The sequence below is a fragment of the Thermobia domestica genome, chromosome 7 (genome assembly GCF_964235325.1).
Source record: "Thermobia domestica chromosome 7, izTheDome1.hap1.1, whole genome shotgun sequence".
Lineage (NCBI taxonomy): Eukaryota > Metazoa > Arthropoda > Insecta > Zygentoma > Lepismatidae > Thermobia > Thermobia domestica.
Genome location: NC_137460.1, coordinates 42,551,348 through 42,568,208, shown reverse-complemented (window position 1 = coordinate 42,568,208; position 16,861 = coordinate 42,551,348). Strand labels below are relative to the sequence as shown.

The following is a 16,861-nucleotide window of genomic DNA, read 5'->3' as shown; positions in this document are numbered from 1 at the left end:
AGCGATCACCAGATACAGCTCAGAGGCTACTTTATACTGCATATCCAACAACAATAACAACAATAGAAATAATATAGGTACCATCTCGACATTTGCCTGACAGTAGGACTGAGGGAAACCTTGAAAAATCCCAGTCAGGATTGTCGGCAGTTGTCTTTGGATGCAAGGGTTTAAAACTTGAAAGAAACCTCTTCATGAACTGGTCAATTTTGTATGAAAAAAAAAAAAAAAAACAGTTTAGATAAACTCATGGATTCAACTAATAAAGTTATTATTATACCTTTCTCGGTTGAAACTTAGAATGCTAAATCAATTCCGTGTAAACCTCGTAAGTACTCATTTCCAAAGAGAAATACACGTATTATGAATGTTCTATTTACAAGAGTAATTTTACGATATGAGAAGTACGGAATTTCAGGTTCTATAACTGTAATGATTTTTTTAAAAAAATCATTATCCAGTTTGAAGTCATTGCCAATTGCATAGTGAAATTGACAAGAATAAGAAAATTTTATAATTCAACAATGCCTTCGATAAACTTAATTATTTTAAGCGTGATATTCCAACATTTTTATTTTTAATAATAAAAGGAGAACATCCATGATTTATGGGCCAGTGCAGCAAGTTTTGGAGGCGACGGAAAATTTTCTTGGATTTTTTAGTTCTAGAATTGTCAGACATTTATTATTAATGCACATAGATATGACATGGTGCTATTGGCTAGTCTTTCTCTCCCTACGTAAGAAGTTTGCTCAAACCTAACATCCTATGACAAAGGAAATAGTGGCGAAATGTCCTTCTGGATAATTCTGATCTGTAAGACGAAATCAAGTAATTCTTTCTATGAACCAGAGACACTGTGAGCTGGGTAATCATTGATAGTGAGACGGCGGTTTTTTGGATGACCTGGGGTGTCAAAAATGTTAAATAGGACCCTGTAAGATTTCATAAATGCCACCTAAATGCTGCGAAAATAAACACCTAAAAATATAAATTTATTATTGTTATGAAATTTTCTTTCAAAGAATGATATTTTTGCTTACCTGGTTCTTCTGAACTGGGGCAATCTCACCATCCTGGGATGGCGGTTTCGTGGTCTCTTCTTCATTATGCCAGTCACCACTCCAAGCCGGTTGTAAGTATACAGGAACTGAAAAAAAAATGAACGTTTTCATTCATTTTCAAACAACAATAACAAAGTTTTGGAAGAATCTACATCATCATCAAGGCAAATTTAAAATTAGAAAAAAAAAAGTGTTTTAATGAATAAAAGACAACTCTTACTACTTGTAAAGTGGATGCAAAGTCTAAGTAAGCTCTTAAAATGGCAGAATGTTATCCCTTTGTAGTAGAGCTTTCAAGTAATTCAGTAAAATCCGTTTATTGGATTGTTGCGATTGAAATCTGATTTTACATCTGGTGAGAAACCCTTTATAATGCACCCAATGGATGAACCAAATCCACGTGAACGACGTCACAAACTCTGTGTATGTTTAGAAAACAGACTACGGTACCCACTCAGGAGATAATATGTTGTTGAACAGAATTGCGTAAAATTACACCATGGAAAATACTGCATATTTAGGAACGAAAAATATCGACAGTGGATTTTGGTCAGGCGTGGTGAATGAACATTATACGCCTTCCGTTTCTGAAATTTTGTACTGGTGATATTATATTCAATAATGAGCCCCACGGCCACAGAACAATAGCTGTTTTGAAAGCTCCTTAGTAATACCATGGAAATGGATCCTCAAACAAGTGCTCGTGCAACTGCAAACGAATTTGGCATATACAGTACCACTGCCGGAGACGGCTCTGCGCAATCGTAAAGTTGAAAAAATTGGACCCACGCTTGCCACATGAGCTGCTACTGTACTTGCCAAATAGGATAACTATCTAAAAGTGTGAAGTTTCCACGGGAAAAGCAGGAAAATTAAATGAATCGAATTTTTTTTAGGTTAACGTCCCACGTTTATGCACTGAGGCTGAGAAACGGTGATGACGTAATAGAATGACGAGAGTGGGTGGAAACGGAAGAACACTCAGAAACCCCACACACATGATCTTAATCCACCATAAAATCAACATGGCCCCTGGCCCGAGCTGGTATCGAATCATGGACCCTACGCGTGAGAGGCGAGCGCTCTACCACTAAGGTACCATGACCCCCTGAACCAGATTGTCACTTCTGATGAAAAGTTGAGCTGCTACAATCTTAAGGGTCTTCACTACAGCGAAATTAAACTACCGCTAATTTTAAGGTTTTTCTGTAATATCTTCAAAACAAATAAAAATAATCGAAAAACAGAAACGTAGTGAACTAGACAATGCGATTTTGCATGTGATACCGTTATCACAACTCATCTATTTGCTTTCAATTTGCAACTGTAGGTAGATTTAGCATTTTGGCGGATTCTGTAAATACCGGCATACCAGAAGCAGATAGGTGAATTATGGTAAAGGTATCACATGCAAAATCGTATTGTCTAGTTCACTACGTTTTTGCTTTTCGAATATTTTTATTTGTTTTGAAGATATTACAGAAAAACCTTAAAATTAGCGGTAGTTTAATTTCGCTGTAGTGAAGACCCTTAAATGGACAGGACATTGATTGGTTCATGATCAATGCCAAGAGCGGTGTTCAAACCAACTTCTCCACCAGCAAAAGTGTTACTAGTATGGCGTTGAATGGTGGAGTGGCCCATCATGTTTTTTCTTAGTCGCGAAATCATCATTACAGATCGTTACAGCCTTGAACTCCATGAAATGAACCACAATCTTGTCCGTAAGCATCCAGTAATGGTTAACAGGCATGATGTACTCATACTGCATAACAATGCAACCTCAGAAGACAGTGCAGATTCTCTAAGAACTGCAGTATGAAACTATTTATTACCCACCATATTCTCCTGACATCTATCCCATGGACTACTACGTCTTCGGACATCTCGATCACTTCTTGGCAGGGTCGGTAATAACTTTCTTGATGACCAAGTGAGCGATGACAAAAATATGTGGCTATAGCCGGAGATAATTTTGAATATCGGTCGAGCAATATCAATCGTACTTACAAAATATATACGGTGCTCCTTATTTTTATTTCAGACAACGAAATCTTTGAACTTTTTCCAGTTCAATGGTATATGAAGTACTCAACGTAAGATTTAGTGCTACAACCTTCACCACTTTTACTCTTCTTCTTGCTTCTCCTTCCTGATAACGGTTATTTTGTTTTGGCGCAGTTCATGTAAAACTTATCTGTTGATTTATTCAATCCTCAAGTTTTACAGTGTTCCTGTCTACATTGTAAAATTACTTTGTTAAGGCGGAAGGTAGATCAAGTCCCAAATGAGATTCAGTTTTCTTCTACAACCTTTTATAACAAAAATTTCTGTTATAATACAATATTGCACAGTATCACTAAATTCAATACAAAATCCACCAAGTAGTAAGGGTAAACTGTGCCCCAAGACCCAGGTAGCCAAGGGAAGGATCCCCACAAAGCTCTGGGCAGGCTGAGTGTAGGTGGGCTAGAATTTTCAGAGCTCCAGGCAAGCAAAAAGAGGTTGAAGTCCCGAAAACTCCAGGGAAGCTAGGCGGTAAGGAAAACCACGAAGCTCCATGCAAGCTGAGTGATTGTTGTTAGGAATTGCTCAGAGCTCTACGCAAGCTAGGGGAGCGGTTAACTTCCCACAATGCTCCAGGCAAGCAGAGTAGGCAGGAGGCTTCAAAGCTCCATGCAAGCTAGGAGGCTTGGGTTAGGCTCCTAACTTCCTCTCAGAGCTTTAGGCAAGTTAAGAGAGGAAAAGTTGACCAGCCTAAACTGATCTCGATTGAGGTGATGCTTGAACTTTTATACCTTCCTCGTCGTCTGCTTCGTGTAGTAACTTGTGGCAGAAGAGCACGTGGTTTTATATATAAATAAAAAGCACATGTTGATGTTTAAAAATATAATCACGCACAGGAATTACAATACTAATAGAATATTGATTATTAGAGCCCGGATTTCTAAGCAAATTGCTTATTACTTTCCACATTTCTAAAGACATTCAGAAATGTACTTATTAGTGCACACAATGACAAGCAATTTTTACTGATTGATAATACTTAAAAGGTTTATTCTGTTGAAACAATTGTTTTGCTTACTTAATTTATGGTTTCATTTTTTCAATTAAAATTACATATATTTTACTTAAAAATATCACATCAAAAGTGGATATTGCATTCCCATGCACTGCAGCTTTTCTTTTTCTTTTTTTTTTTTTTTTTTACCGATTTCACGTTTTTCTTATTAATCCTCAACCACTTCTTCAAACCACGCGACTTTATAAAACAGTTGGAAACTGAAATAATTCCTAACAACATTGAGTTTCTCTTGATAGAAGAAATTTTAGTTAATATTGTCTTCAGAGACTCACAATGTTGCTAAAATTGCACTTGACTAGTTAGGTATCATTAAAAAAAATCCTTCTTACAAAACACGTGCAAAATTTCAGGATAGCTTTCTGGTGAAGAAACAGATTTTGAAGAGATATTCATCGAATATACTGTATATACTTTCAACTTTTGTCTTCAAAATTTACTACGCTCTACTCGAACTGAAAAATTCTAGATTGTTTTAAAAATGATAGCATCTCTTACAACCACATCTAAACTTGGAGATAACATAATTCACAAACTACAAGTATTACTACTCTTCACATATTACTCAACATTTGATTTACTAATAGCATAATATTACCCTTCCTTGCTGCTGGCGAGCATGATGCATCATTGATTCGCCGTTCCCCATTTTTTTGCTTTGGAAATGGCTTACCTCAATGTGACCCGGAACAACTACAAATGGAACAATACAAAGATATTCAATATAGTTGCTTAGAGTTATCAACAATTACGTATTATCCAATACTTACGTAAAAACTAACAATACTTCCAAACAATAATGCTTCAAATATACACAATTTGAATCTAACTAAGGTATGTCACAGTCTCACTACCCTCGAGTACATGATAATAATAACGTATATTTTTCTTTGCCTTTCAGTTCCTTTGAAGTAAATAATGGCTAAAACATCTTAAACTACAGGGCTACTATAAATGATTCATTAGCATTCAAAAGACTATATTTTCAAAAGTATTCAACGTTCAAACATGAGATGTATATGAAAAACCCCTTGAATTGGGCATGTACGCAAGCCAATCGTAATCGAAGATGCTGTGGTGTTAACACTGATACACATGTCGGATGCCGGGTCCAAAGGTCCGTATCTAACAGTGTACGGTGAACTGTGTGCTCAAATCCACTCGCGCTTTGACCACTGTTAACGTCTGATTTTGTCCACTGTTTGATTTGAATTTGGGTTTAGCGTCCCTTGCAGCAGAGACGCTATATAAAATGTGGAATCCGAATCACATGAGCTTCCACTGGGAATCCAATTCGGGTCACCGACGCCCGAGGCGCGTACGTTGTTGTTCATTGTGTCACAGTTTGGTCACTATTCTGTTTTAGCAATCTCGACAGTTTGCGACGCAAAACATCTTTAATGAAATGTGGCTGAACCACGCCTTGTCGTTTTGTGCTGATTTTACCGTCCTTTTCCCACCTTTGGAAAACACTAATCACAACAGCTAACGAACAAGCTGCTCGTTTCCAGTTCTCTGTCCATCACAATTTGTTCCTAAACAAACTCTGATACATTGCTGGCCTTCTCTACGCAAAAGCATAACAGTTACTTTTCCATTGAGATCCCTGTAAGAGATGGCGTGTGTCAATGAAAACTTGACTTATAACCCACTGACCCACAACCCATCGTGACCCACTCTGGACCACTAGCCACCAAAAACCATCGTCACCAACTGTGACCCATGATCCACAACCTCCTCTCCACTGCCTGAAGAGTTTATACTTGTAACAAAATAAGACTGTGAAATTGTCACTAATCGGAGTTTGAATTTCTTCGGTCAATCTCTCAAGCACTCTGTTACAATACCAGTGAATCTGACCTTATGACACAAAATGGTAAAGTGTTTGTCATGGGCCATATTAAGATGAATTTCAATTTAATTATCATATATAATTATTTTCTTGTTGAAAAATATATTTCTCCAGTAGTCAGTTCCTCTGAAAACGCACAGGCTATGTCTCGAAAGCTGAGTAGTAATTCCTAATGCTATTATTACAATTACAAATATCAATATTCAAAATACCTGAAGTTATTTTTTCACAAGAAAAATGCAGCCCTTGAAAGTAAACCGTAGACAAATTTACCAGTGTTCAGAAGATGCTGTCTGTAATACACTGAGCAAAGTGGATCGGTGGGTCAGAGTGGGTTATGGTGGGTGGGTGGTCACAACAGATCACGTCCTGTTGACCCACGACCCACTGACCCACTCCATCTCTGATCCCTGTCACTGTCTGGCGAGAGGTTCGGCTGTGCCCGGTAAACCCAATGATTTCGTTCAAAAAGTAGCAGGTGATCATAATGACTTATCTGGTGAGTGTTATTTATTTAGTCAAACCTATTCCTTGCAAGCAGCTTCTCCTTTGGCAATTTGATAGAAAAATACAGGACAAAAGAAGTAATACATACCATATTATTATTTTTGGAAAAGCGAGTTCACTTTTAGCTGTCGTTATTATTTTCGTCTTTGGTATGAGATACTCGGACTGGATACTCGCAAGCACGAGAGGATTAAGGGCGGAACCATGGGCGGCGATTAGGGGGGGCAAGAGGGGGCAGTTGCCCCCCCACTTTTCTGAAGTGCCCTAATTTATATAATTTCATTTGGAAATGTAAACAGGGTGTCCATACAATTTGGAGAAAAGATCTCTGACTCTTCCCTGACTTTCCATGATAAAAGTTGCAGATTTCCCTGACCCCTGAATAACTTAAAAATATCGAACAGAGAAAGAAACCCCAGCCTCCACATTCCCCATAGTTGGCCTTGTTCTATTCCACTTCTGTTTCTTTCTTTTTCAATTTTCTTTCCAAAGGAATGTAATTTACAAATATGTGCATTAGGCCATTATTGATTGGGCCTATATATTACACAAAATGTAAAGATACAAACGAAAGTGTGCAGTATACAGAGTACTTAAGATATGAAAAAAATTACACATTATACTACCAATTACAGAGCATTATAATATTGCATATAGCAATAAACAGTTCACACATGATTTTACTGATTATTAAAAAAACAGAACACACACACACATTATGTAACACATACTTTTGCTGGTGCAGTTGTTAAATGCAACAAATTTAGAAATTTGTTTTCATATTTTCTCGCATAGTTTTCTCCTCATTGATCTGAATTTTCTTGTCTTCGCAGGTTAATTTTCTTTTCTTCCTCCAGCTCCTTTAGTTGTTGCTGAATCTTCCGTTTCTCTCTCCTCTTCTCCTCTCCAGCATTTATTTCTCTTTTCTTTTCCAAATACACTCGATATTGTCTCATTGAACTTCTCACTGAATTATTTATAACTCTTGTAATTATTAATCCTGATGATCCACCTATTCTCTTCACAGAATCATAAATGATCCGTTGAGCCACCAGAGATTCTTCTTGCAAGTTGTCAACAATGAGAATTTTATTTATTGTGAAACCATTTTCAAAAAATGCGTTTCCGTGAAAGATAATAAAACACATTTCATAGCTGACCATAAGTCAACGAAGTTCTTCCCATTTCCTAAGACTAAGTAAAAAACTCATTAAGTCCAATACCATCTCTATCATTGGCTATGAATTCATTCGAGTGTTCCTTAAATTCTTCAGTCTGAGCTTTCACTGTGAGCTGGAGATACTATTTCTTCGTGTTCTCAGCCACTTGTCCAGATATCCTCTTGGCACCATGCAATTCTTCTAGAACAGCGTCTACCCTTTTGAGCAAATATGCCAAGATGTAGTTAGATGTGTTTTTCGCAGAAAATTAATTTCAATGACTATATCAAAGAACACCGACTCCCTCAATATCATCATTGAGTACACCACATTTTGCATCCAGTAACAGTAAAGAAATCAACCCTATTTCATAAATTCAATAATTGAACAATGGACCTAAATCGATTTTCTCCTGACTTGCCCTGACCAATGTGCCATTTCCCTGACTTCACCTGATACATTTTTACTTCCTTGACATTTCCCTGACTTTCGCTTATTTTCCAGAATGTGGACACCGTGGTAAAGGTTGTGTATTACTGTTTCATAGAAAAAATGGTGCCATTTGATATTTGCCGTTGCGTGAGTACATATTGGTTATTTGTATTCCCGTGGAGTTAAGAAAGCTAAAGGAATTGCGTTTTAATTGCAATTCAAAGCAATTAATTGCATATTTCTTTAAATGTTATAGCATATGCTTGCAGTACTTACTGTATTTCATTTTCTAAGACCAAAACATTCATTTAATGGCATGTGTGGAATTAAAAGTATAAATTGTTCATTAATTCCCAGTTTCAATATAACTTGTGCAAAACAAGCGTCATTATTCATTACTATATTGATTAATATTATCCCTCTGATCACCCAATTTTCCAGACAGAATTTTAAGATGTTCATGAGCAAGAACTCAAATATCTTACACTTTCGTTGTTTAAGAGTATAAAGGGTTAGTACCTACCTGTATTGCTCTTATGAATTTACTTAATAAAACAGAAACACGATATACGGCATTTTAAGTGAAAAAACATAGTATCCTATTAGTTATACAACCTTTCATGAAACAGTGCTAGAAACAATCAGCAAATCTAACATTGATATACAATTGTTCAGATCATGTCTTGCCCCCCCACTTCTAACGTCCAACCGCCGCCACTGGGCGGAACCAATGAAACCCAGGCACCGGGGACCCCAAAAGTCCCAATCCTTAATAGTAAAATATAGCAGTCAACTTATTATATTATAGGCTTCAGACCTATGCTATTTTTTTTACGCTCGCTACGCTCGCGGTATTGCTAGAGTTGTCTTCTTTCAGCAGCCTTTTCACGATACTTATTTTGTGATGGAGGGAGTTATTTTGGGCCTCTATTACAAACCAAATTATTAGCTTTTTTGTGGTGACAATTCCTTTGAAATATCTCTGTCGTTTCAATGTCGTTTAATGACATAACAGAATCCTTTGCAGAGCAAAAATGTAGGAAGAAAACTTTTCTCACAATGTAGCCTTGTACAGCTTTACCTATTTGTATACGATTTTTCTCCTTTTACTCTATTAGGGTTTTTTTACATGGACTGTTGCCCATTTGGCTTGTACATGGCATTTGTGTGTTACACTGCAGTATATGCAGGGCCGGATTTAGCATTTTGGCGCCCCTAGGCCCAATATTTTTTCCGCCCCCTAGTCTGGTTAAAGTTACTTTCCTAAAAACCTTTATTAAAAAATTATATCAGGCCTATATGTTAATTGCTTAAACACCACTCCACGATGCAATTTTATCATTGCAAGTTTTTTTTAGGAATTTACTTGGTTCTGAGCTTAACAAAATACCGTTAACGTATTAACAAAAGATTGGTGAACTTTACCAACAATTATTTATTCCAATGAACTTCAAAATCAGAATGTTTTATTAGCCTGATTTTTTAAAATCAATTCAAAAAATATGTTAAGTTATGGCTAATTATTTTTATTTCTAGATATTTTTTAATTTTTTTTTCTCTCGGCTGTGCGCCCCTTGGGAGCTTGCGCCCATAGGCCCGGGCCTACCAGGCCTATTGGGAAATCCGGCCCTGAGTATATGAGCATATAACTGTTAATAATGAATGTAATTAAACTAATTATTGTAAACTTGGAGCATATAAAAATATTACAGCATAGTTTTTGGTGTCTCGATAAGCCTATGAAGCTGTGGAAGGCAGCAAAGAAAATGTATGCGCTGGAATTATTCATAACATAGAGCCCCCTTGAAATAGTCGGCTTCAGAGGCCCAAAAGCCTTAGTTCACCTCTGCCCGTAAGAATATTGCTGACAGATGACGAGAAGAACCCTAAAACAGGGGAAGCGGGGAAAGGTCAACGACACGGTCAAGTCCATTTTCGGTTTTTGAGGTGTGGTCTATACTTAGATGTCGTCTGCTACTCCGGGTAAAGTTATATGTGTGTTATTCCGTGGTGTCATTTGAAACCCCGTGCGAAAAGTGCGCGAGCCCATACCTACGTCATACTACTTCTGCTAGGGTTCTTCTCGTCATCTGTCCATTGGTCAGACCTTATATAAACCTAGATCTATTTCTTATATAGCCTAAGTATTGAGAAGGGAGCTAAGTTCGGAAGAAAGAAGAAAAAGAGTTAAAGTAATAACAGAGAACTTAATTGTATCGTAAACACAGTAAAACGTGCCCTTAATGGACACTTTCTTAAACTTATACTTGTCTACTTAGATTAAAATATTTCAGTCTCTTGAATTCAGGGACATATATATTAAGCAGGCAATGATGTGCAAACCGAAACAGACACAACGAATATAGAGCCCAAGGATGTTATAAAATAGAGGATCTGCCCATACGTATCTTCATCATATGAACTCAATGAAGCCGAAAAACAATCGAGCATCGTCTGAGCCGGCACGTCTGATTGGCTACTCTCGTTTCCGCCATAATTGTTGGCTCTGAACATTTGCGATCTTAGTAGCGCGGAGTAGGCAGAGTAGGTGTGGTGAAGCTGTGACGTATGGCTTCCCAATTTTGTTGTAGGCTATGGGCAGACCCTCAATTTTATAACATCCTTGATAGAGCCTTAATTAATAATCATACAGAACGTCTGAAAGAAGAAGAGAAGGTATAGGAAGAAGAGGAATATCGCATTCAGCTGGAAGAAGAGTGTAGTCCAAAGACTTATCAAGATACTGTTAGAAGTTCAAAGAAACTGCAGCAATTTGTCTTACTTTTGAAATGACACTAATATGCTTAGTGAAGTGTCTCAGGCTAAAGGGTTTGTGGAAAATCGAGCAGCCATGCTGTAGTAATGTGTACAGAATAACCTCCCTGACTATTGGAAAAGATAACGTGCGTGTAGTATTCTTCCTCTTCATTGTAAGAGTTGCGTGTAAAAAAATGTAGTAGAATACCGTAAATTGACTAAGCTAATTACAGTGGACCTTATGCAGAGTCGTTTTGACGTCTGATTAACACCTTACTACGGGGTTGACTAACGGATGGTTATCAAAATTGTATTCAGTCTCTGATTAGGACGTGGTATTGGACGAAGTTAATCATATGTGACTAATTAATCTAGAGTAGAGACTAATCTTTTACCCGCGGTTTAGCATGCGACACAACATTTGGTATTTCGCAATTCATCTATTTTCATTTTTACAGACTACGCATGCGCTCATCTACTTTTCCGTAGTTGCCACATTTATTTTACTCAGCGATGCATTGGGGTTCTATAAGTTAATCATACCCAAATCATAATTTTAGTTGTACTCAAAGTAGACTCTGAATACCAAAAAGTGCACCTTCCTTAGTAAAGATTTAGTATGAGTTCTAACTAGTCTGTGACTAAACTACGATTAACGAATTTTCTCTGAATACCGCCCAGTATTTTATTTATTTCAGTGTGTCCATTATATGGAGTCATATAAATACAGATTGTCCGCAAACAACGCATCCTACCCTAGGTGCCCAATGTGTGGAAAGTAGTGTCAGTGACAATGACTGTTATTAGGTACTCCAAGTTTTGATTGAAATATCTGCCGTTCCCAAGACCCACATTCTTTTCATGGCGCCCACACAACAGCAGAAAGCATTTTGTGCTGTGGAATACGCAAAGACAACGTCCATTATCACAGTTCAACGCAACTTGGAGTCAACCCATGTGACAAGAAGTCCATTAAGCGTTGGCATACGTAACTCATGTATGCAAAGGCAAAAGCACCGGCCGTCCATCGCATTCACAGGAAACAGTGGATAGAGTTCGGCAATCCTTCTAATGTAGGGCCAAGAAGTCAGTTCGAAAAGTAGGTCGTGAGTTAGCATTGCCTCGCTCAAAAATCTGGGATGTTCTTCGTGAGCGTTTGAAATTCAAAGTTCAAAGTTGTAACTTGTGCAGGCACTCACTGAGGATTGTAAAATAACTTCACACTGTCTTCAGTGTAGACATTCCTGGAAAATAATGATTTTAGATACAGGGTAGTCTTCGGTGATAAGGTGACCTTCCATATCAACAGCAAAGTCAACAGGTATAGTGTTCGAATCTGGGGTTCAGAACACCCTCGGCAAATCATTGAGCATATCAGAGATTCTCCAAATTTGAACATTTCTGGTGCAATGTGCAGAACGAAACTTAATGGGCAATTTTTCTTTGCAGAAAGAACTGTAACGAGAGACTCGTATCTTGACTTGAGTATCTCTATCCAGAAGTAGTTGATACCACAACTTGAAGAGTGCTCCCGAGATTTCATTTTCCAACAGGATAGAGCTCCACCCCACTTCTATGATGACGTAAAAGTGTACCTGAATGAACATTTGTCACAGCATGGAGTAGGTCCCACTGGTCCTGATGATGAAGCGTTGTTGACATGAAAACCTTGCGACTTCTTTTTATGGGGTTTTGTCAAAGGCCGCGTCTTGATCCACCATTGGCTTGAGATCCGCCGGAGCTGCGAGAGCGGATCACAGACGAGGAGAAATGGACTATCGACTAGATAACTGTCATGTCACGAAGGGGGCCCATATTGAATCTTTGTAAGGTAGCTGAAAGAAAACTTTGATATATAACCTTGCTTTTGGCATATAAAGAATTCTAACATCGCAGTAGGGATTTCAAGGATGTTTTGAAAAGGGTACATTCTTTTTCGGACACCCTGTATATATATGCATACGTCTATTTTTATTAACCGAAAACCTATCTTTAACAGTTACGAGTTCCATTCGGTTCCGTTATATTAATTTATACCACGTTAAACTTTTAAAGTCCGCATCTCTTACCAGTATCACATATTTTTTATATACTGTCAAAAATTTCTTACAAGACTCATCTAGATTCACAACCACTTGGAATTCTGCTATTATTATAGTGATCGCGATGACCCATGAAGCCCGGGCTGTACTACACCAATCACAGAACTGCTTTGCCTCATGTGTGATTCATCGGAAGAATTCGGTACGATTCGTGGAGCTTGCCTTCCGAACGCGTAGGTTCCTTGAAAAAAAAGTGTAACAACAAAAATGAACCAACAATGTTGCCAAACTAAGAAGAAATGGCGGATGACCGAAAAAATAAACAGCGCTTTAAGAACTAGAACAGAAACACTAACATTATTCGAATTAATCGATAACAATAATAATAGTAAAATACAAAATAACAACAACAATAACAAAATGAAACTTAGCAGCAATCCGACAATATTGTACCCTTGGAAGATGTGCTCCGTAAAGCGCGAGAGACAAGACTGACAAAATTTCATGGGTAGGAGTTGACGACTGGGACACACCCTCGCGTTCTACTGACTAGTGAAATGGGTAAATCTACATCAAGCTTCACGACTCCTCGCGATTACTATGGCTCACAGTAGCTTCTGTTCCTGATATCAGTAGGCCTATATCACTATTGATCGAAACTGCAATATGATCGAAACAATGTTGACAGGTGAAGACCTAAGAGGCTAAAACGGAATTATTATTTTAAACATAATATTGTGGTGTAGGTTACATAATAAATAAAAACGCAGCTTGTATTTTCTCTCTGAATACTGAGTTAGATCATTGGGCTGCATTGTTAACACTGCGTGGGAAATTAGTTCCTCTAATGGAAAAACCCATAAAAATGCTTATAAAAACATTCTAAAAATGTCCAGTACTATTTCTTATATTTATTTCAAAACTGGAAGAAGGACAATAAAAACATATAACGTAAAACTTACAGGAAAACGTAAGATCTGCCGACCTTGCTTTACACAAACACCATGGGTATTAATAAGTTAGATTAAGTTGATTTTATTTGTTTACAAAAACAAAAAGCATTACTTCCATACCACATGCTTATACTGCATTTAAAATGTGATATTTTGCGTTTTCCTTTGTTACGATTCAGTACAGTACATTAAGTTCAGTAAGGTTGATTAGTAGGTGACATTAGGGGCAAGAGTGCACTTTATGCAGAAGAAGTGATTTTGCAATGTTGTTAACATGACGCAAAGTAGGAATAAGTAAGGCAGGATCGGGTTAGCTTAGGGTTAGGGAAGTTTGGACCAATTTTGTTAAAATTAACTGAGTGTAATTGCTCGTATGGCTATGTATGCTATTGGTTCCTATGAATGTTCTGCACAAAGTGCACTCTTACCCGATTACGCTATTTAGGTAAGGTTATTTACGTTAGGTTGAATTGCGAATAAATATAGTTTACGGTTCCATATTTCGATTAGAAATTATTTGAATACGTAAACTGTCACGTAAAAAATAGTTCTAGCCCGTACATGCCAATCTTGATTATATATATAGCTTACTTTTAGACTATATAGATTCGTATTCAATTCTAATTATGTCTTGGTCTGTAGGTTAATTTACATTTTAAAAATCCGTTTATTTATTCGTGTAATTATACTAATTATCTAAATCCAAAAATATATTTAGTGCAGCTTATATTCACTAAGGAAACAAAAAGCGGGTTAAATTCCAAAGTTGGGCGTCAGTTTCCAGCAAGATTTTTAAAATTTACAGGAAAGATATGGATAATTTGATCGTTTGTGTGCTTGATAATGTATAAGAGGGTAATAGTATACATGAGACCGCCCTTGTTTTCGGTGCTCCAGGATACTTCTTACTCTTCCATTACGTGGGGAAATGTTATTTCATGTGCAAGTGGTAACAGAACACAGAGGAAACTCAGATCATGTTGTATTCACACTCCAATATAAAGTGTGAATACACCCTGATCTGCGTTTCTTCTGTGTTCTATTACTACTTCTAAATGAAATACCATTTCCCTACGTAATGCAAGAGTAAGAAGTATCCTGAGCACAAGACATGCGATATGCGTTAAATCCCCCCCCACACACACACAGTCATACATAAAGTACAAGGGCACTACACATGCAGATATAAAGTACAAGGGCAAATGTGAGGATACGTAGAGCAACAGTAGGAAGCATCCACGTGCACGTGACATGCGATATGTGTTTCAAATCCCCCACATATACTCATACAATATGTACAAGGGCACAAAAAAACAAACTTCCCGTTGCGTTCAGCTCACAAAAACCTCTACGCAATGACGCAAACCTGTACGGAATAAGCACCAAAAGTTCCGTTTTTACAACAAAAACCACTAAGCAATCACGCTAGACCTACTACTACTGCATACAGCTCTCAAACATTTGAAGAGCGTTCAACGTGAGGAAAAACAAAGTGTAAGAAGAACAACAAAGGTGAGGAAAGGTACGTTCTTTTTTATTTTCGTATCAGTCGATAAGTAAATGACAGTGGGTTTGTTACCCCCTTTTTAAGTTCGTAGATACTCAATGAATAATCCCTAAAAGTATGAGCGCCCAGCTCCTTCTGGAACTGATGCGGTCTTACGTATACTATATCCGGGAACTATTTGGCGCAAGGTAACCGAACAGCTGCATTGTGGGAAAGAAACGAGCATTTATGATATCAACATGGCGAATGTACAAGGGCAATGAACTAACAGTTTTAACATTTGTGAAGCAATACGTTGATAACGAGCAAATTTTTTTTAAAAGTTTGTGAAGAGCACTAATTAATGAACATAAGAACAAATTGCAGAAAGTGTGGAAAGGAGATAACAGTGAAAAAAGGTGGCGAAAGCGGACGCCCAACTTCGGAATAAATGCCCAAAGAGCTAATATTGTACGGAATATTATTACAAAATGTGAAATATATCATATTTTATTTAACAAAATACCTATTCTTTGCTTGAGTGAAATGCATCCTCACCTTCAAGATAAATGCATTTATAAAAGTTCTTCCAACTAATTTTATTATTATTTTTAGCAAATACAGATGCTTAGCAGTATTATTTTATCGGAATTTGAGAATTAATAGCTTCTTAAATGAATATAAGAATCTGAAAATAAAAATATTTGCAAACACAAACTTACCTTCAGCAACGCCTCAATGGTTTCCAAGTGCGTGTTTACTTAACAATAGAATAACGTTTAATTCCGTATCAACAATACATATTAGCCATAAAAGATAGTAATTTGTTTTCTAATCTTTTTAAAAATGTGTTCTTGTTGAGTTCTTGTATCACTTAGGCTATCCTAATGCAATCGAGGAAATGGAAAGCAAATTATTCTGTTTGAAAATAGGGTACAAAACACAAAGAATGATAAAGGTAATAACACATATTTTGATTTGATTTTAGCGTCCCTTTTAGCAGCGAGGCTATATGAGGTAATAACACAGTATTTGAGTTTTGGTATACGACCAGTGGCATTATTAGGGTCTTCAGAAGTTAGAGAAATTGCCCCTACCAACTAGCTGGAAATGTATACATTTTAACTAATAATATAATGATACAACTTACCAGTGGCGTATTTAGGGGGCCTTCCGGGCTTAAGCCTCCCCCCCAAATCTTACTTACTATAGTAAAGTATATGAAATATCTTGCAGAATTTTCACATTTTCAGTCAAAGCCCCACCCGAAAGTTAGCAAAGCCCCCCCGAAACAAAATCGTAAATGCGCCACTGCAACTTACTACGTACATAACAACGTTCAGATAAATCCCTACGTGAACCCAAACCCGGGCCAGAGGAGCAAAATGTTTGGGCGGGATTTTCAAAAAGAATTCCGGGTTTTTCCCGAATTTTCCTGTTGAGGTGTATGATACGGACATGTGAGTGAGTGGTGCCGTTGGAAAGGGATCGTTATATTGAAGAAAATGACGTTAGTACCATGACTT

At 37.3% G+C, this 16,861-nt stretch overlaps 1 protein-coding gene across 1 annotated transcript in view; it reads right to left on the bottom strand.

Annotated features, from left to right (window-relative positions):
- The window catches only part of LOC145688860 (uncharacterized), a 29,550-nt gene extending 13,352 nt beyond the window's left edge, over positions 1-16,198 (bottom strand). Inside the window, exons 1-3 of the mRNA XM_081763028.1 lie at positions 16,058-16,198; positions 4,745-4,839; positions 1,044-1,150 (exon numbers count right to left, since the gene is read on the bottom strand). Of these exons, the coding sequence (XP_081619154.1) occupies positions 1,044-1,150; positions 4,745-4,795 (158 nt within the window). The 5' untranslated portion in view covers positions 4,796-4,839; positions 16,058-16,198. The remainder of the gene's footprint in view (positions 1-1,043; positions 1,151-4,744; positions 4,840-16,057) is intronic.
- Positions 16,199-16,861: the final 663 nt, after the last annotated feature.